Source organism: Aethina tumida, chromosome 5 (assembly GCF_024364675.1).
Source record: "Aethina tumida isolate Nest 87 chromosome 5, icAetTumi1.1, whole genome shotgun sequence".
Taxonomy (NCBI): domain Eukaryota; kingdom Metazoa; phylum Arthropoda; class Insecta; order Coleoptera; family Nitidulidae; genus Aethina; species Aethina tumida.
In genome coordinates this window covers 16,211,787-16,233,990 of record NC_065439.1, presented here as the reverse complement: position 1 = coordinate 16,233,990, position 22,204 = coordinate 16,211,787, and the positions used below count along the sequence as shown (strand labels likewise).

General features: G+C 27.8%; 1 protein-coding gene and 1 long non-coding RNA gene across 3 annotated transcripts in view; one reads left to right on the top strand and one right to left on the bottom strand.

The window, feature by feature from the left end:
• Nucleotides 1-22,204, bottom strand: part of LOC109602362 (uncharacterized) — a 35,741-nt gene extending 13,537 nt beyond the window's left edge. The window contains exon 1 of the mRNA XM_020018721.2: nucleotides 21,881-22,204. Within this exon, the coding sequence (XP_019874280.2) occupies nucleotides 21,881-22,004 (124 nt within the window). The 5' untranslated portion in view covers nucleotides 22,005-22,204. The remainder of the gene's footprint in view (nucleotides 1-21,880) is intronic.
• LOC126265766 (uncharacterized) lies at nucleotides 6,177-7,174 on the top strand. 2 transcript variants are annotated; one of them, XR_007548240.1, is made up of 3 exons: nucleotides 6,177-6,242; nucleotides 6,606-6,859; nucleotides 6,914-7,174. It is a non-coding gene; the product is annotated as an uncharacterized LOC126265766 (long non-coding RNA). The 2 variants fall into 2 exon arrangements; XR_007548241.1 differs by lacking the exon at nucleotides 6,177-6,242 and adding an exon at nucleotides 6,515-6,551.

Below are 22,204 nucleotides of genomic sequence, written 5' to 3'. Positions count from 1 at the left end.
AATATTTGAAAATAAGTTTTTTGAATCTAAAATTACAACGTGGGAAGAGGCAAAGATGATGAACAATGATTAATACAGTACGGTAAACAATAACAAAATAATTAAAACATATTTAAGAAAATTGTAGTTAATAGTTTTATGCTTTTAACACCTTAACAAATGGACGCCATACATATTTTGACTTATCGCAGAATAGCCGAAAGATTTGGTGTTTCCCCCTCAGTCCAAAGTTTAACCCAATAAAACATTATGTGGGACATTCTTGGGAGATTTTTAAGGAACCATCCTAACTATCCGAGTAACTTGGGGGATGTGGAGTGTCTTCTACTTCAAATTTAGGAGAATTTGTACTAAAATGAAATTCGAACCCAGATTTTGAGTATGAACAGAAGATGTGAGGCTGTCATTCGTAGTAGAGGTGAAATACCCCATATTAAGTTCAAATTTTTATTTTTTATACACATCAAATATTGTTAATTTGTAATTTTTTTAGAGAAACAATATTTTTTAAGATCATTTGTAACAACTGTAAATAAAAATCTTTAAATATGCAAAGAGTATAAACGTTAATTTATGCCGTTTTCAGAAAATATTAATAATAATCAATTATTATTGGTATGGTACGTAAATTTCTTAGAACAGTGTATATTGTGAAACAGTAAATATTTGAAAATAAGTTTTTTGAATCTAAAATTACAACGTGGGAAGAGGCAAAGATGATGAACAATGATTAATACAGTACGGTAAACAATAACAAAATAATTAAAACATATTTAAGAAAATTGTAATTAATAGTTTTATGCTTTTAACACTTTAACAAATGGGCGCCATACATATTTTGACTTATCGCAGAATAGCCGAAAGATTTGGTGTTTCCCCCTCAGTCCAAAGTATAACCCAATAAAACATTATGTGGGACATTCTTGGGAGATTTTTAAGGAACCATCCTAACTATCCGAGTAACTTGGGGGATGTGGAGTGTCTTCTACTTCAAATTTAGGAGAATTTGTACTAAAATGAAATTCGAACCCAGATTTTGAGTATGAACAGAAGATGTGAGGCTGTCATTCGTAATAGAGGTGAAATACCCCATATTAAGTTCAAATTTTTATTTTTTATACACATCAAATATTGTTAATTTGTAATTTTTTTAGAGAAACAATATTTTTTAAGATCATTTGTAACAACTATAAATAAAAATCTATAAATATGCAAAGAGTATAAACGTTAATTTATGCCGTTTTCAGAAAATATTAATAACAATCAATTATTATTGGCATGGTACGTAAATTTCTTGGAACAGTGTATATTGTGAAACAGTAAATATTTGAAAATAAGTTTTTTGAATCTAAAATTACAACGTGGGATGAGGCAAAGATATTTTCTAACAATGATTAATACAGTACGGTAAACAATAACAAAATAATTAAAACATATTTAAGAAAATTGTAATTGGCAGTTTTATGCTTTTAACACTTTAACAAATGGGCGCCATACATATTTTGACTTATCGCAGAATAGCCGAAAGATTTGGTGTTTCCCCCTCAGTCCAAAGTTTAATCCAATAAAACATATGTGGGACATTCTTGGGAGATTTTTAAGGAACCATCCTAACTATCCGAGTAACTTGGGGGATGTGGAGTGTCTTCTACTTCAAATTTAGGAGAATTTGTACTAAAATGAAATTCGAACCCAGATTTTGAGTATGAACAGAAGATGTGAGGCTGTCATTCGTAGTAGAGGTGAAATACCCCATATTAAGTTCAAATTTTTATTTTTTATACACATCAAATATTGTTAATTTATAATTTTTTTAGAGAAACAATATTTTTTAAGATCATTTGTAACAACTATAAATAAAAATCTATAAATATGCAAAGAGTATAAACGTTAATTTATGCCGTTTTCAGAAAATATTAATAATAATCAATTATTATTGGTATGGTACGTAAATTTCTTAGAACAGTGTATATTGTGAAACAGTAAATATTTGAAAATAAGTTTTTTGAATCTAAAATTACAACGTGGGAAGAGGCAAAGATATTTTCTAACAATGATTAATACAGTGCGGTAAACAATAACAAAATAATTAAAACATATTTAAGAAAATTATGCTTTTAACACCTTAACAAATGGGCGCCACACATATTTTGAATGGTTGGGATTGTGTAGCGACCGTTTTCCCATATAAATCAAGGCCCGCGAAGGAAAAAATGGGAATGCAAATCGTTGAAAAACCGACACGTCCACATTAATACTGTTGACGACCTTAGCCTATGAGTAACCGGGAGGCATTCGAAATCATGTATGTATGTTATGTTACGTATCGGTACGTACATACGAGAAACGAGGCGCATAAACAAATCGCCGGTTCATTTTATTTTCGTCCCTTCGATCTATCATTTTACACGACGGCGATTTCGATGCACCCAACGTGAATCGTTGCCACACCGTCTTGTGAATAATTTCGTCGGCGAACGTGTCCTCGTGTTTATGCATGCACTCATACATTTATTGTCTCGATGGCGCAACGCTCGTTGGGACCAGTTTTATTGTTTATGGCCGTCAATTACGGAATCGGAAGCGACGTTAATAAACATACGAAATATTTTAAAATCCGAGTGAATCACGCACTTTCACCGAACGGTAAGCGATGGGAACCGAAACAATTAACGGTGGAACGGTAAAAATTTGAATAAAAATCCCAAAGCTTTCGCCGGTCCACAGATGCAGCAACGATCATCAATCATCGGTCGCCAGAAATTCGTAACGCGAGTGAAACTAGACGAAATTCTCACGGTGTCGCCTAGGCATTAGTGGATTCCGATACGGCCGTGAGATCTGATTACCGCGTGTAACGTTACCCGGTGCACTCGCAAATTGCTCAAAATTCCATCGCTTATTGCGACGAGCCCGCGGTCACGCCACCGTCCTACCGGGAAGTGAAAAACGATGCCTTCATAAAGAATCGTCGAGGAATGTCGATGCGAATGCATATTCATACCAGGAAGGGACGAGGACCGCTTATTCACAGCTAGACGCGATATTGTTTTACTGGATATAATTTTTCACGTGGCCAGTCTACGACAATTCTAGAAGCACCAGACACGAGAACGTTCGGCAGAAGTCTTCAGTTCCCTAAACTAGGGTTTCTACTTTTATTAGATGACTCAAAGAGTGACACATATATCTGATATTTTCTCTGCTTCATTGAGACTCAACGAATACTTAAACACCACCATTTTTTACCCATCCAACACCTTATCATTACATGCCGAAGTTGTTCAGCTCTCTAATGAACTAAAAAATTGTTTTTTAAATGCCTACCACTTCTTCAAGATCACGCACTTTTTGCCGACCAAGACCATTTTGTGGATTTTTTAAATATTTTGGTCGTGATCACCTAATATGGCCTTCCAGGCTAGCCTCGTTTGAACTCTGCCATCCATTACTGTTGAGAAAAGAAAGGAGAGGGTCAGAGTAGTCTCTAACTCATTTTTAATATCGGTTGGACTGAGACTCTTCAAAAAAACGTATTGAATCACGTAACGATTCCATGTTCACAAAATTCATTGAGATGTCAACTGTCAACTAAATGCCAATGAATGTAGTCCCTTAAAAAATGAGATTTAAGCTCTTGAAACTTTATACTTTCCACTAAGGTAATCTAACTCAGGTCAAAACCGGAAATAGTAAATATCATATATACAGTAGTAGTCATTATTATAGAAACTTTTAAAAATATTAAAAATTTAAGTCATAACTCTTTTATTTAATGTCAAATGTTAAAATAATATTAATTTACTATTGTTGTTTTATATAGTATTAAAAAAAAACTAAACAATATTCTTATTTCATTTCTGAACTGAGCTGGGCATAAATATGGTGACCTTAATTTTGAAAGGTATTTTTATTGATTAAATCTGTGTTATTAAATTTAATATAAATACTTTGTATAATATCTCTTTTTCATAGTTTTGACTCATTTTATTTTTGTTTTATACAGTATTAAAAATACCACAAAATTTTTATTTCATAAAATGTTACACACATTTTTCTGAATTGAACTGGACATAAATATGGAAACCTTAGTTTTTAAAGGTATTTTTAATGACTAAATCTGTGTTATTAACTTTAATATTAAAACTTTTATAATTTTGACTCATTCTCGTAGTATAGAATTTGCATTAATTTTCATAACTAAAAAATTATCTTGTAGGTTTTGGATTTGAGCCAAAAAAACATGACATTTTGACATGTTTTCATTAAAAAAGGTTTGTCTAAATTACAAATTTTATAAGAAAAGAACCACACTGTATAATGAATATTAGAAAATATTTTTCTAATTTAACGCCCTTGTAACAAACTAATGTATTTTTCCTATTATGTATTTATTTATCTATCTATTAATCGCTGTTAACTAAGTAACTAATTATCCGATATTAGTCATCAAAATAACATTAAATAGACGATTAAAATACCTTTTAATTCAAATATCATAACACCATACTTTCAAAAATTATTATAAACATTCATATACAGTACGAAAAGAGTTTAATCCATCTGAATTCTGAAAAAGACATCATGTACAATCGAGACAGTCTCCCGCTATGGGACAGACTTCTACTGTCTCTGTCTTGCATGATGTCTCTCTCTGAATTCAGACGGGTCCAACTCTTTTCCTACTGTATAAATAAATAAATTTAAATTAATTTTTGCAATAGGTTCTGTTAAATTATTATATTTACTATGGAAAATTATATATTTTATTGATGACTAGAAAAAAAAAACAATTTATGACAATTTTGTTGAATGCTCCTTTTGGATTGCTATATTTATAATTAAGAATTATATAATATTTGGTTGATGAGTAGTAAATATGACAATTTATAAAAATTTACTCAAGTGCACACAAACATAATTGTTATCAGTTGTTATCAGTTTACAAATATGTGTAAAATGCACAATAAATAGATTCACAATTATAAACGCCACCTTTAAAAATCTTTACAAACACGTCAAAAAGTCAAATAGCTTGTGTAAATGTCCGTGAATAAGTATAGTTTCCAGAATCCAAACGAAAAACTGTTTATACACATCCCAAACAAATCCGCTTAGTCTTCAACTTTACTACGAACATTTACTTAACAAGAATCTCAAATGCTATCAAACACACAAACACACCATACTGCTAATCTCAACGTTTAACGACCTTCGCAAATTACAATGGATCAACCGCAATTACCAAACCCAGTCAGAACCAGACCAAGAAACAATTCTCTCAACCCATAAACATGCCCACGATCCGAAGACATAGAAAACAAATAGTCCGACAATCTCGACGCCAAACCCGAGCAAATCAAAGTGAAATAATAGAAATGTGCGCAACAATGTCCGCAACAGAACCATTTGAATCAAGTTTATGCGCCAGTTTTGGCACGAACACCAACACTAAAGTCTCCGCTCTGATTAAGAGGCTCCATTAAACGTCACCGTGCTTCACTCTTTTAATGTTACTTAAAGTGGCGCTTTCTGATAGCGTGCAGGATGCGAAAAAAACTTCTCAGCATCAGTGGTTATCATTTTAAATACAACAAAAAATAGTTTCGGTGAATTTATTACGTTAAGGGGGTATTCTAGTGTAGAAATTCGATTTTTTTTCACATTTTCAAAGCTTAACTATTCAAGAATATGTGTACAAGAGGATTTTTGAAAATTTAAATAATTTTCGGAGATATAGGCGTTTTACTGGCCCAGCATCCAAATGGGTTCGGCCGGGTATTTTTTTATTTATTTATTTAAACCAATTTATGAGAGTTTATCATCAGAGGAATTATTAACTCTATGTTTAGGTTCAGAAACTCAAAATAATAATGAGTGTCTAAACTCGTTGATTTGGACTTTCCGGCCAAAACATATTCATTCCGGAGCAGATTGAATAAATGTAAGTATAGCATATCATTTCATGACTTTGACAGCGAAAAACTTTTTTTATTTTTTATAAACATCAAACATTGTTAATTGTAATTTTTTTAGAGAAACTTTTATTAATTAATATGCAACATTAAAACAATAATCTAGAAATTTAACCTAATAAAATATATCTGGGATATTCTTGGAAGATTTTTAAGGAACCATTTTAGGAGATTTTGTACCAAAATGAAATTAGAACCCAAATTTTGAGTATGAACAGAAGATGTGAGGCTGTAATTCGTAGTAGAAGTAGAAATACTCCATATTAAGTTCAAATTTTTATTTTTTATAAACATCAAACATTGTCAATTGTAATTTTTTTAGAGAAACTTTTATTAATTAATATGCAACAATAAAACAAGAATCTAGAAATTTAACCTAATAAAACATATCTGGGACATTCTTGGGAGATTTTTAAGGAACCATACTAACTATCCGAATACTTAGAGGATGTAGAGTGTCTTGTATTTTAATTTTAGGAGATTTTGTACCAAAATGAAATTCGAACCCAAATTTTGAGTCTGAACAGAAGATGTGAGGCTGTAATTCGTAGTAGAAGTAGAAATACTCCATATTAAGTTCAAATTTTTATTTTTTATAAACATCAAACATTGTTAATTGTATTTTTTTAGATAAACTTTTATTAATTAATATGCAACAATAAAACAAGAATCTAGAAATTTAACCTAATAAAACATATCTGGGACATTCTTGGGAGATTTTTAAGGAACCATACTAACTATCCGAATACTTAGAGGATGTGAAGTGTCTTGTAGTTTAATTTTAGGAGATTTTGTACCAAAATGAAATTCGAACCCAGATTTTGAGTATGAACAGAAGATGTGAGGCTGTAATTCGTAGTAGAAGTAGAAATACTCCATATTAAGTTCAAATTTTTATTTTTTATAAACATCAAACATTGTTAATTGTATTTTTTTAGATAAACTTTTATTAATTAATATGCAACAATAAAACAAGAATCTAGAAATTTAACCTAATAAAACATATCTGGGACATTCTTGGGAGATTTTTAAGGAACCATACTAACTATCCGAATACTTAGAGGATGTGAAGTGTCTTGTAGTTTAATTTTAGGAGATTTTGTACCAAAATGAAATTCGAACCCAGATTTTGAGTATGAACAGAAGATGTGAGGCTGTAATTCGTAGTAGAGGTAGAAATACCCCATATTAAGTTCAAATTTTTATTTTTTATAAACATCAAACATTGTTAAATGTATTTTTTTAGAGAAACTTTTATTAATTAGTATGCAATAATAAAACAAGAATCTAGAAATTTAACCTAATAAAACATATCTGGGACATTCTTGGGAGATTTTTAAGGAACCATACTAACTATCCGAATACTTAGAGGATGTGAAGTGTCTTGTAGTTTAATTTTAGAAGATTTTGTACCAAAATGAAATTCGAACCCAGATTTTGAGTATGAACAGAAGATGTGAAGCTGTAATTCGTAGCAGAGGTAGAAATAAATACCCCATATTAAGTTCAAATTTTTATTTTTTATAAACATCAAACATTGTTAATTGTATTTTTTTAGAGAAACTTTTATTAATTAGTATGCAACAATAAAACAAGAATCTAGAAATTTAACCTAATAAAATATATCTGGGACATTCTTGGGAGATTTTTAAGGAACCATACTAACTATCCGAATACTTAGAGGATGTGAAGTGTTTTGTACTTTAATTTTAGGAGATTTTGTACCAAAATGAAATTCGAACCCAGATTTTGAGTATGAACAGAAGATGTGAGGCTGTAATTCGTAGTAGAGGTAGAAATACCCCATATTAAGTTCAAATTTTTATTTTTTATAAACATCAAACAATGTTAATTGTAATTTTTTTAGAGAAACAATATTTTTTAACATCATTTGTAATAACAACAACTAACGAAAAACTTTACGCGAAACTTTAAATGCGTTTTTCTCAAAACTTTCTTTTTCAATATGATATCCAAGATTTCTCGAGTTCTACTGAACCGATTCACTTGAAATTTTCAGAGAATCTTCTTTATAGACCTCTCTCGGGTATGAACTATTCTCATCCCCATATTTCAATTTTTACTATTTTTAAAAAATTCGAGAAAAAGAAAAAAAGTAAAAAAAATCGTTTTTTTTCGCCATTTTGTCAAAAGAAAGTTTTTAACTTAACAACGTAACTTTAAGTTCAGCAATTGCGACATCATTCTAAATTAATAATCTTTTTTTTTTCATTTCATATTGTTAGAAGGGTTGGAATCGTGAATGTGGTCTTGTGCCAATATTTAAAATCAGTCAGCTGCTAATTTTTAAAATTCTTAACTTTTTTTTTAAATTTTTTTCTGTACTCTTATAACATTAATAAATAACTTATAAAAAAAATGGATAATAAAAATATTGATTGCCTTTTTTTTACGACACCTAAAATTCACGTCTCTACACTAGAATACCCCCTTAACATGTCGAGAACACATCATAAAGTCATCACAACAAGCCAGCGAGGAGATTAAAAAACGAAATCCCAACGAGAGTCGAGTGGCATCGCGGCCGGACACAATGAACCCCATTTAATTTCGTCGAGTAAATAAACCATCGAGCGTGGAGAGCCCGGACATTCGAAACATCCTACCGTCGACATGTCGACAAAAGGAATTTCCCATTGTTCGGCTCTGCAAAGCCGCTTCTTTATTCGGTTTTGTTTTCTGTTTATTTTTTTTTTTTTTTTTGTATTCAATCCGTCCGCGGCCTCCCGTTGCGGAATGCCCCCACAGTCGGACCTCGCGTGTGTGTTTGTGTGTCCCTTTCGTTCCGTCGTTCCTTTTTCGTTTTGCCTCGGCCACGGGTTATTTATTAATTTACGGGCCCCGTCCCGTGTGTGCGGCGAATGGACGCGCACGCCTGCCCGATTTTCGACCGCAACAGGTGGGTCGGTGGATTTATTTAATGCGGTTAATCGGCGACAGATCGCATCTGATATACCGGGATGATTTGTCCGGCGTTAACGTAAAGAGATCTCGACGAATGTGTATTTGTTGTGTCGCTACCAGTGAATGCAACCAACCGTATGGACGTCAAATGACAACCGTAATATCGTGTCTATTAATTGAAGGGAACTCCAACAGATATGTGGATATATGTTACATATATTGGATTTATTAGTTTAGAAGAAAGTTTTAATATTTTAATAAATAGATACGTTAATATTATGTATCTGAATATGTAACACAAACTATTAATATAAATACTTTTTATTTGTTGATAAAAATCAGTTTTCTAATAAGTAGAAGTCTTAAAATTATATATTTGAATAATTAACCCAACCAACCAACACAAAAATACGTTTTTTATTGATAAAAATAAGAAAAACAAAAAATAAAATATATTTATGACATACGAATTTCTTCGATTTCGAAAAAAACATCCGTTTTCTAATAAGTAGAAATGTTAAAATTATGTATTTGAATAAATAACACAATCAACACAAAAACATTTTATTTATTGATAAGATGAAAATAAAATTTAAAAATATCAGATATTTACGATATATACAAATTTCTTCGTTTAAAAAAAACAGCTTTGTAATAAGTGTTAAACATAAGAAAAACAATTTATTTATTAATAAAAATCAGAAAAAAATTGAAAATAAAATTTAAATATATATTAGATATGAATTTCTTCGTTTTTGAAAAAAAAAACAATAATTTTCTAATAAGTAGAAGTGTTAAAATTATGTATTTTAATAAATTATCTAAACAACCAATATAAAAACATTTTATTTATTAATAAAAATCAGAAAAAAACTTTCAAAATAAAATTTAAAAATATCAGATATTTAAGACAAATGTGAATTTTTTCGTTTTTGAAAAAAGAACATTAGTTTCTTAATAAATATATGTGTTAAGATAATGTATTTGAATAGATAATATAAATAATCAACGCAAAAACATTTTATTTATTGATATAATTTAAAAATATCAGATATTTATGAGATATACTAATTTCTTCGTTTTTGAAAAAAACATTAGTTTTCTAATATGTAGATGTATTAATAAATAATAATAATCAGAAAAATAAAAATTAGAAAAAACATTGAAAATAAATTTTAAAAAATATCAGGTATTTACGACATATATGAATTTCTCAGAAAAATTTCTTCGAAAAAAAGTTTTCCAATAAATAGAAGTGTTAAAATTATGTATTTGAATAAATAATTCAAACAATCAACACAAAAAGATTTTATTTATTGGTGAAAATAAGAAAAACAATGAAAATATAATATAAAAATATCATATAAATATATGATTAGTATATATCATAAATATGATATATACTAATTTCTTCATTTTTGAAAAAAAAAACATTAATTTTCTAATAAGTAGAAGTGTTAAAATTATGTATTGTAATAAATTACTTAAACAATCAATACAAAAACATTTTATTTATTAATAAAAATCAGAAAAACATTGAAAATAAAATTTAAAAATATCAAGTATTTTCGACATATATGAATTTCTTAGTTTTTGAAAAAAAACATTAGTTTTCTAATAAATAGAAGTGTTAAAATTATGTATTTGAATAAATAACACAAACAATCAACACAAAAAGATTTTATTTATTGATGAAAATAAGAAAAACAATGAAAATATAATGTAAAAATATCATATTTATGATATATACTAATTTCTTCGTTTTTGAAAAAAAAATATTAATTTTCTAATAAGTAAGAGTGTTAAAATTATGTATTGTAATAAATTACCTAAACAATCAATACAAAAACATTTTATTTATTAATAAAAATCAGAAAACATTGAAAATAAAATTTAAAAATATCAGGTATGTTCAACATATATGAATTTCTTAGTTTTCGAAAAAAAAGAACATCAGTTTCCTAATAAGTAGAAGTGTTAAAATTATGTATTTGAATAAATAACTCAAACAATCAACACAAAAACATTTTATTTATTGATAAAAACAAGAAAAACATCAAAAATATAATCTAAAAATATTACATATTTATGACATATATTAATTTCTTCTTTTTGAAAAAAAAACATTAGTTTTATAAGTAAAAGTATTAAAATTATGTATTTTAATACATCACCTAAACAATCAATACAAAAACATTTTATTTATTAGTAAAAATCAGAAAAATATTGAAAATAATTGATAAATTATATATATATATATATATATATATATATATATATATTGAAAAAAAAACATTACTTTTCTAATAAGTAGAAGTGTTACAGTTATGTATTTTAATAAATTACCTGAACAATCAATACAAACACATTTTAGTTATTAATAAAAATCAAAATAAAAAATTGAAAATAAAATTTAAAAATATCAAGTATTTAGGACATATACTAATTTAAATATGTTTTTTAAAAAGTAGAAGTGCTAAAGTTATGTATAAATCAAATAATCAACATAAAAACATATTATTTATTAATTAAATAAAATATAAAAATAAAATTTAAATATATCAGATATTTATGACATACGAAGTTCTTCGTTGTCGAAAAAAAAATTATATATTTGAATAAAGTTCCCAAACGAAAAATTCAAACAAATTTTATTTATTGATAAAAAATACGTATATCATGCGATTCTTATTTTTTAAATTCATACAACGAGGTATCATCAGGACTTCTCTGGAAGATCCATTTTCGTTGCAATAATCAATTAATTTCTTAAGTTTACTATTAATCAATAAATCTCTTTAAAATTTTTAATTATGTGTCACGAATTTTAAATATAAAATAAAAAATAATTGTATTTCTTTAATAAAATTTTAATTATTTATTTATGAAAACAAAATCAAAATCTAAACACTTAAATAAATTAAATTTCTACCATACAAAAGAACCTGTTGTAATAAAATTCCCATTTTATAGTCCAATAAAAACGTAATATTGCCAAAATTAAAAACGAATTACAACGCACTCGAATCGTAAAACACTGGAGAACATCAACGAAACATAGTTTTGGCGAAAGTTCCACGGAACCAGGTAATAAAACTGAAAGGAATGACTCAAACTCCCAGGTAGAAGGACACAACTTATATTGGTCTGGCGACATCCTTATCTACGTCACTTTACGACGTTCAATTAGGCCGTAATCTAATTTTCAGAACGACCCGACAACGGTAAACATTTATTTTAGGTATCCGTTTCTTATCGGTCGCCACCAAAACCTAACGAGTTGGCCAAGAGTGGCCCGGAGGTGCAATCGAATTTTCGATGGTCGTTCTTGACCAGTAACGGGTAATTGGTCCGTGATGATTTGCGAAAAGTCACAAGAATTGTTCGAACCCATATTGTTTTAGCGAGAGGCATTTTCGTGTGCGATTTCCGCACCTGTTGCCGCCGACTGTCGTGCTGCGTGCCGGCAACAAGCCACCCAATTGTGTCCTGCACTTAATTGCACATAATGGACGCGTGGCGCCGGTCCCGTCTGCATAGTCGTCGCGCCCCAAGGTCCCACACAACCGTCGCAAACATCTCATTTTTTTTTTACTCAGTTACAATTTTATGTTAGCGATATACCACAATTTCGCACTTAACGCTCTAAAGAATGTTCACTGCGATAAGCTTAAATAGTTTTCCAATCGCCTCTGTAATTACGATAATCTATAAAAGCTGGTAGAAATTGTTTTGAGAAAAGACATTCAAAAAATATATTGTTATAACGTGATAAAAAAACCTATCAAAAATATAAAAGTTAAGGCACTAAAATAAATAAAATAGAAAAATGTATATAAAACTGATTAAAAATGATTTTTTTTAATAATTTAATGCCAGCTGTAAAGAATTTATGGTAGAATTGTAAAAAATATTTATTAGACATGATAAAATTATAAAACATTTAATTAATAATTGAAATTAATGTCATTACTCTAAATCACTTATATAATTCAGTATAACATAACAGATAATTTAAATTATTTCCTATTAAATTGTAAAAAGTTCGATCAAAAATAAAAATACATTTTAATAAAAAAATAAAGTTTAGAATAATACCGGTTAATTTATAAAAAAAAACATAAAAAGCAACCATAAATATATAAAAAATTTTAAAAACTGTTAGAAACCTAAAAAGAATTGGAGTCAATATATATTGTCAATTTATATTTTAATTAATATCTGAAAATTCTAAAAATGTTTATAGGGGAAATTTAATAGTTTCTGAATTTCTTTTATAACGCTTAGCTTATTATTTTCTATAATATTTTAAAAAATCGATAAAAAGCAACCAAAGTATATGGAAATAAAAAAAAATAATTAAAACTGTCAGGAATATACAAGGGATGAATGTTAAATATACATTTGTCGATTTATATTTTTATTAACATTTGAAAATAATAAGGAAAAAAATATATTAAAAAAATATTTATATTTTTAATTTAAAACAATTAATAACAACTAATATAATTTTCTATAATATTTTAAAAAACCATTAAAATACATGTAAGTTAAAAAAATAGTTGACACAAGGGATTAATGACAAAAATATATTAGTCAAATTATATTTTTATTAATCTTTGAAAATAATAATGAACAAAACATTAAAAAAAATGTTTACAGAAAACATTTAATGATTTCTGAAGTTCTTTTATAATTTAGGATAATTAATAAATGGTTAATTTATATTATTTTCTAAAATAAAAAATGAATAAATTTAAAAAAATAGTTATAACTGTCAGAAATATATACAAAAAGCTTACAGGGAAAAATTAAATGGTTTCTGAATTTCTTTTATACTTTTATATTTTTATTAATTTTAAAAAATAATAATGAATAAAACATATTTAAAAAATATTTGTAGGTAAAAAATGTAATCAAAAATTTAATTAATCATTCAAATTAATGTCATGAATCTAATTCACATTTATAACATAGTATAATTAATAACAGTTAATTTAAATTATTTTCTATCAAATTGTAAAATGTTTGACGAAAATATTTAAAATAAAAAATAAATTGGTTTAATTTAGAATAATTAATAGCGGCTAATTTAAATTATCTTATCTTAATTAATTAAAATAATCATTAAAAAGCTACCATAAATATAAAATTAAAAAAAAATAGTAAAAACTGTTATAAACATAAACAAAATTAGAGTTAAATATATATTGCCGATTTATATTTTTATTATTCTCTGAAAATGCTAAAAAATTTTTGAAATGTTTATAGGGAAAAAACTAAATGGTTTCTCAATTTCTTTTATAATTTAAAACAATTAATAAAGGTTAATTAAAACTATTTTCTATAAAATTGTAAAAATGTCAGTAACATAAAGGGAATGTCAAAAATGTATTTATCAATTTATATTTTTATTAATTTTTGAAAATAATAAAAAAAAAACATATTAAAAAAATATTTACTGGGAGAAAATTAAGAAAAACAAGTTAATAGTTAAATTATCAGAAACAAGGGATTAATGACAAAAATATATTTGACAATTTATATTTTTATTTATTGAAAATAAAATGAACAAAACATTTAAGAAAATGTTCACAGAGAAAAAATTTAATTTAATTAAAAATTTATTCAAAATGAATAAATTTAACAAAACAGTTAAAACTGTCAGAAAAACATAGAAGGGATGCATGAAAATGATACAAAAACGTTTACAAGGAAAAAATTAAATGGTTTCTTTTATACAAGGGATGAATGCCAAATATATATTTGTCAATATATATTTTTATTAACTTTTGAAAATAATAATGAATAAAACATTTTTAAAAAAATATTTACAGGGAAATGTAAAATGTAATGAAAAATTTAATTAATTATTCAAATTAATGCCATGAATCTAATTCACATTTATAACAGTATAATTGATAACAGTTAATTTAAATTATTTTCTATTATATTGTAAAAAGTTTGATCAAAATATTCAAACAAAAAAATAAAATGGTTTAATTTAGGATAATTAATAGAGGTCAATTTAAATTATCTTATCTTATTTAATTAAAAAAAAATCATTAAAAAGCAACCATAAATATAAAAATAAAAAAATAGTAAAAACTAAAAACAAAATTGGAGTCAAGTATATATTGCCAATTTATATTTTTATTAATCTCTGAAAATGCTATAAAAAAAAATTAAAATGTTTACAAGAAAAAAATTAAATGGTTTCTGAATTTCTTATAATTTAAAACAATTAATAAAGGCGAATTAAAATTATTTTCTATGCAATTTTAAGAATTTATTAAAAAACAAACAATAAATATAAACTGTCAGTGACATAAAGGGGATGAATGTCAGATATATATATGATAACTTAATTTTTATTAACTTTTTAAGAAATTATAGGGGATCAAAATCATATTGACAAAATAATAGAAAATATTTATTTTGCTAAATGATATTTGAACATTTACAATTTAGAAGAACTGATAACAGTTAATTTATAGTACTTGCAGTAAAATTCTAACAATTACTTTACAGACAACTAAAGATTAATTGGATCTCAAACTACATACACACAGAAAAACAGTTTTGTAAATAAGTTATTTTATTAACGTTAAAATAAAAATTAATTATAAATAATAACATCGAACAAAGAGGTTTTTGAACCCTGTTAAGATCGAGCATTCCTTATCAATTATCCGTTGCGCCGAACAAGGTTTAATTGAAACATAAACACGTCCCATTGTGTCCCGACACTGCGTTTCAGATGATCTGATTTACGACTCTACGAACATCCCATTCCTCGTTGGGCGAACGCCACGCATTCATTTCATAATTTATTAGCCGACTCTCTTTGGTAAACAGATAAGATGATAAACAGTTACTGGTTGAAACTTGTTGCAATTTTATGCGATGCGACTTACGTTTATTTATCACCGCGATGATTCACCGTACTTAAATTAAAAACGGCCGATAAGGTTTTAAGAGTTTTAAGAAGTTTTATCGTCGCAATTAGCATTAATTATTTGTAACGCAGAAACGTACCAAGATATGGTTGGTTATAACGAATCTTCGGCTGTTTCGGTGCATTAAGATTGTTTTAGTTTTTTTTTTCTTCATCCTTTAGGCGCACCTCCACGTGAATCGTACGTTTATCGTTCCATTAAACCTTATCGGCGGTCACTTCTCGTACGCCGCCAATAAAGCGCGTTATCCGACCGGGTTAATTGCCCGGCTCTTAGCGCTCTTATCAGCCGTCCCCGTACGGAATATGGCAGATGGGCGCCCCGGCAATAAGAGCACGACGTCGCAGTCCCGGGGACTAATTAACCGGACGACCCGGCCGAACAAACACGCCGGACGACGGATCGAACGGGGGCCCCCGTATCGTTCATAAATCGTAGCCAGCGTTTATAATGCCTTTATCTCTGCTCCTTCCCATTCTCGAAACGCATCCCATTATTTCAGGTAAGCCGTCGGTCTGAGTGCTTTACCTTGTCCCGAGATTGTTTCTGCCGGTCGCCTTATCGCGTCGTCTCGTTTTCTTATTTTAGTTATTTTTTTTTTTTTTCGTCTCGTTCTTCGGAACGGGGCCCTCTCCTTATCCCACAACCACGTTATGCACTTTCACAATCGACAATGGATCGTCGCGAATCGTACCACGCGATCTTAAAGTTTTTTTACAACATTAAATCTGTAACACGTCTTCTTATATCAATGGCAAATTAAAAGCAATACCAATAAAAGTGCAATGCATATTCCGCCTATTTAGAATGAGTTTATTTAATGTTTTTATCTATTTTACAGATTGTAAATAACACTTTGCTATATAATGTTCAAATTTAATGTATTTTACTAATTTTCTTACAAAACTTGTTGTATTTTTGTAACTAGTCATTAAAGGTTTAAGTACTCTAATATTGTGAATAATTTTATTATCTTTTACTAGTTTTCTTACAAAAATTGTTTTTGTTGTTTATTATGGCAATAATATCTAATAAAATTTAAGTATATTGAGATTTTAAATAAAACTTTTGATGTATAATGTACAATTTTAATATAGTTACTAATTATCTTACAAAACTTTTTGTATTGTTTGTAATTTGAGATTAAAATATAACAACATTTAAGTACTGTGAAATTGTAAATAAATTTTTATCTAAATAATGTACAATTTAAGTATCTTTTACTAGTTTAAATAAAACTTGTGCTGTATAATTTCAATACATTTTACTAATTTTCTTACAAAACTTGTATTTTTTGTAATCAGGCATTTAAATCTCACAAGATTTGAGTACTGTAAAATTGTGAATAAAATTTTTTGCTCATATACTATATAATTTTAGCTTCATTTACTAGTTTACTTAGAAAAACTGTTTTTGTTGTTTATTATGGCAAAGATATCTAACAAAATTTAAGTATATTAGACTATAAATAAAACTTTTGCAGTATAATGTACAATTTTAATATATTTTACTAATTTTCTTACAAAATTTGTTGTATTTTTTGTAACCGGGCATTAAAATCTCACAAGTTCTGCAAAATTGTGAATAAAATTTTTTGTTCATATACTGCATAATTTTAGCATATTTTACTAGTTTTTTTACAAAAACTGTTTTTGTTGTGTATTATGGCAATAATATCTAATAAAATTTAAGAATATTGAGATTTTAAATAAAACTTTTGATGAATAATGTACAATTTTAATATATTTTACTAATTTTCTTACATAACTTTTTGTATTGTTTGTAATTTGAGATTAAAATATAACAACATTTCAGTACTGCGAAAATGTAAATAATTTTTTATCTATATAATGTATAATTTCAGTATCTTTTACTAGTTTAAATAAAATGTTTGCTGCATAATGTACAAGATTAGAATACTGTGACATTGTAAATAAAGTTTTTATCTATATAATATATATTAAAGTTTATCTGTATAATGTATATTTTCAGTATCTTTTACTAGTTTCCTTACAAAAATTGTTTTTTTTTTTTGTTTATTGTAGCAGTGATATCAGATAAAATTTGTATACATTGGAATTATAAATAGAACTTTTGCTGTATAACGTATAATTTTAAAATATTGTTCTTACAAAACTTTTTGTATTGTTTGTAATTTGGCAATAAAAATCCATCCAAATTGGATAAATATAACAAAATTCTGCACACATTGAGAATACACAATTCATCCGTATAAAGTACAATTCTATTTAATTATCTGTTCTGATTAAAAATAATGAAAAACCTGTAAACACGCACACATAATATCCATGTATTTCCTCGGACATGCACAAGTATGGAAGTTGAACGTAGCAAATTATCAATGTCGTTCGAAGAATCTGGTGCGACTCGTTTTTGCCACGTCATAAAAGACGGATTCTATCGAATTATTTCAAGTTTAATTGCTATATTTTCCTTCGGAATACCGACGATGGCATTCCGTTTGCGACGAGCCGATTGGAAAAGTAAGCCCGTATCTTTTTTTATTTTTTTATTATTATTTCGTTGACCGTTTTAATTTACGGCCGGAGCGGCTGCAGGAAGAATCGCACACGGGCATCGGGGAAAAAAGGACGGCTAATTAGAATATATTGCGGAACGTAAATGCCGTTTACGATCGGCGATAAAACGCGACAGGTTAATCTGTTGCACGACCGAATGGAAAAAACTTTCACTCTAGCTCAAAAATATTGCCTATGATTAATTGTAATATGTACTGCGTACCAACATTTCTTACACAGATTATACGTTTTTTGAATGTTTCATACATTAATTAAATGACCTATCATTAAAATATATTTGTTCAGCTTTGCAACAGGTTAGGCAAAACATTTATAATAAACATATAAATATTCCATATTTTTTTCTACCACTGTACATCGATTTATGTACAATTTATGGGCAGCAATTCGTGTACTATACGTACCAGTGATGCCAACCTACAACCAGTATAATCTGTTCATAAACAAACATTGTTTATAAGTTGGTAGTATTGGATAATATCAAAAGTTTTAGAAAATTGGTTCTTCAATTACAAATTAATAATAACTGGGCCAGTTTCGTAATACACGCGGCAATATATTGATGATCTCAAAATTGGGCAACAAATTAGCGGGTAAAAGAGATTTTACAAATTCTCTAGTAACTTTTTGGTATCACCAACTTACAACAACAATATTGGTTTACATATTTATAGGTTATGTATACTAAAATAAACAAATCTGCATTGGCGAAAAACTGGTGAGTATAAGTCACAAATTGCCGCTAATAAATTGTGAAATAAACTGTTGTTAGCTTTAAGATTTCACCCAATTTTAAAAACATCCCGTTTAATAACACACATCGAACATTAACGTTAAAAATTACAGCGTACTTTTACCACAAAAACCTTTCTAAGAACACTTTTCCAATTCAACATCGGATAATTACAAAATTGGCCCGCGACCCGAGATAAAAGCGGCGGAAAAATTAAAATCGTAGAGGGAATGCGATTGCCGGCCGTCCCGCATTATCATTAAGTAATTATCGTGGACCCGGTCTAATTGCGTTTAACGATGCGAAGGGGCGATGGCGAACGGTGGTCCAGGTAAATAATGACCGGCGTTGCGTTCGCTCCGTCTGGTCTCGGGGCCGCGAAATTATAGGGGGAGTCGGACCGAAAATATACCCTGTTTCATCGTCAATCGTTCGCATGTAAGTGTGTGTGTGTAAATAATGCGAGTGCGTGCATCGTCCTAATGGTGCTCCGGTTACGGACCATGGGAACCGTTTTTGAAGAGTCGTGGCTCGGGGATGCGGCCCCCGAGGGCCGGAATTATCGTCATCTTCTTCAACATGATACTCTTGAGGATGGGCGAGCAAAAATGGCCCAGTTTATTTTTTGTTTCGTTGGGTATAATAATTACATTGAAATTCTTACGTAAATATACCTACATTGTGGTTTTGAAAAAAGTATATAAGTTGATATATACCTAATTAAGATCTTACCTAAGTTAATTCGTCTAATTATAAATACTTAGTAAATTCAATAATACATATTTGCATTGCTAAAAATTTTGTCAATATTGAAGTGATTATTATCAATAATTTATTAATTTTATCAAAGCTATATCAAATTTTTTAAATTTTTTGTGATAAAACTAAATTTTTAATTGTAATACACATTTGTTTAAGTTTATATTTATTAATTTTGCTGAATTTTTTTTTCAAGGTTTTATAGAATTTGAATATTTAATATTTCTTATACTTTATAAGTGTATTTTCAAATATAGTTTTCATAGAATCAATTTTTTGAAAGTTTGTTTAGGTTAAACTAAGATCTTTAGTATAAAAATGGGAGAGTGAACTAGTTCAGTATTTTGTTTAATTGAGCATAATAAAATGGAAATTTTTACATAAATATGCATTCTAGTTTTGGATATAACATTTAATTTATAATTAAAATCTTACTCTCATTTTTAGACTAGTTAATTCTTCCAATTTTAATCATTTAGTGAATTCAATAATACAAATTTGCATAGAAAAAGATTTTATCAATATTCAAGTGACGATTTTTATCAAAAGTTTATGGATTTCATAATATTACTAAAAATTAATCACATTTTTATAATCTTCATAATCAATTTTTTTATTTTTGAGATAAAACAAGATTTATATTGTAATACACATATGTTTGAGTTTAAATTCATTAATTTTGCTCAAATAACAAGGTTTTACTAATTTTAAAGACAAAATTTAATATTTCCAATGCCCTATAAAGTATATTCCCAAATATAGATGCCATAGAATTAAATTTTTGGAAGTTTATTTAGATTAAATTAAGATAATCTTTAGTATGACACTCTTAAAAGTTTGAACTAGTTCAGTATTTTGTTTAATTGAGCACAATAAAATGGAAATTTTTACAAAAATATGCATTCTAGTTTTGGATAAAGTATAACATGTAATTTATAACTAAAATCCTACACTTATATTTTTAGACTAATTAATTTGACTAATTTTAATCACTTAGTGAATTGAATAATACAAATTTGCATTGAAAAAGATTTTATCAATATTCAAGTGAGGATTTTTATCAAAAGTTTATGGATTTCATAATATTAGTAAAAATTAATCACATTTTTATAATCTTCATAATCAATTTTTTTATTTTTTTTTTGTAATAAAACAAGATTTATAATTGTAATACACATTTGTTTGTGTTCATTAATTTTGCTCAAATAACAAGGTTTTACTAATTTTAAAGAGAAAATTTAATACTTCCAGTGCCCTATAAAGTATATTTTCAAATATAGATGCCATAGAATTATATTTTTTGGAAATTTCTTCAGATTATGTTATAATGATCTTTAGTATGACACTTTTAAAAATGGGAGAGTGAACTAGTTCAGTATTTTGTTTAATTTAGCATAATAAAATGAAAATTTTTATATACATTCTAGTTTTGGATAGTTAAAATTTAATTTATTACCTAAATCTAGTATGTTTTTTAGAGTAATTGATATAATCAGTCTTTTAATACATATTTGCATAGTAAAGAATTTTATCAATAATTAGTGATACTTATCAAGAATATATGAATTTCATAATATTACTAAAAATTACTCACATTCTTATATTTTTTAAAAATTTTCAATAGTTTTTGTAATAAATCTAAATATATTTGTAGAGTAGGACTAATTAAATTTGCAGTTATTAATTGGAGTCTTTAATGGCTTAATATTTCCCATTATACGTAAGTATATTTTGTTATATACTTTTTATAGAAACATTTCTTAAAATTTTCGTATTAAAGTTTTACATAATTTTTGTCTCTCGTGTCCCACTATACTGAAAATATATTTTTAACTATTTTACTAAGTCTCTCCCATTAAATTATCAATTAACACGAAAAATAATGGGATAAATATTTCAACAATACATCAACATCAGTTCTCGTACATTTTCAACACATACACACATTTTTGAATATACGAAACTCACCAGTAGAAAACCGCATCCACTTGTCGTCGCCGCCTCCGACAGCCCTGTTAACGCTGACGGCCTGTTCTTCCCCGGCGCCCAACGTAAACCAAACCGCCAAACAGATCGACACAGCCGCGAACATTGTTCCGATACGTATCCACCAAATCACAAGCGCACAAAAATTAAAAATTACGAACCGACTGTCAAAATGCTCGAACGAACAACAACGACCGCACTCAACGAGTGATCGTAGTCGACTGACGGAGCCTGGCGCTCTGCCTGAAGATCGCGCCACTTCTGGGAAATTGTCCAAGCGAAATGCGGACGGGGACCGGTCCCTGA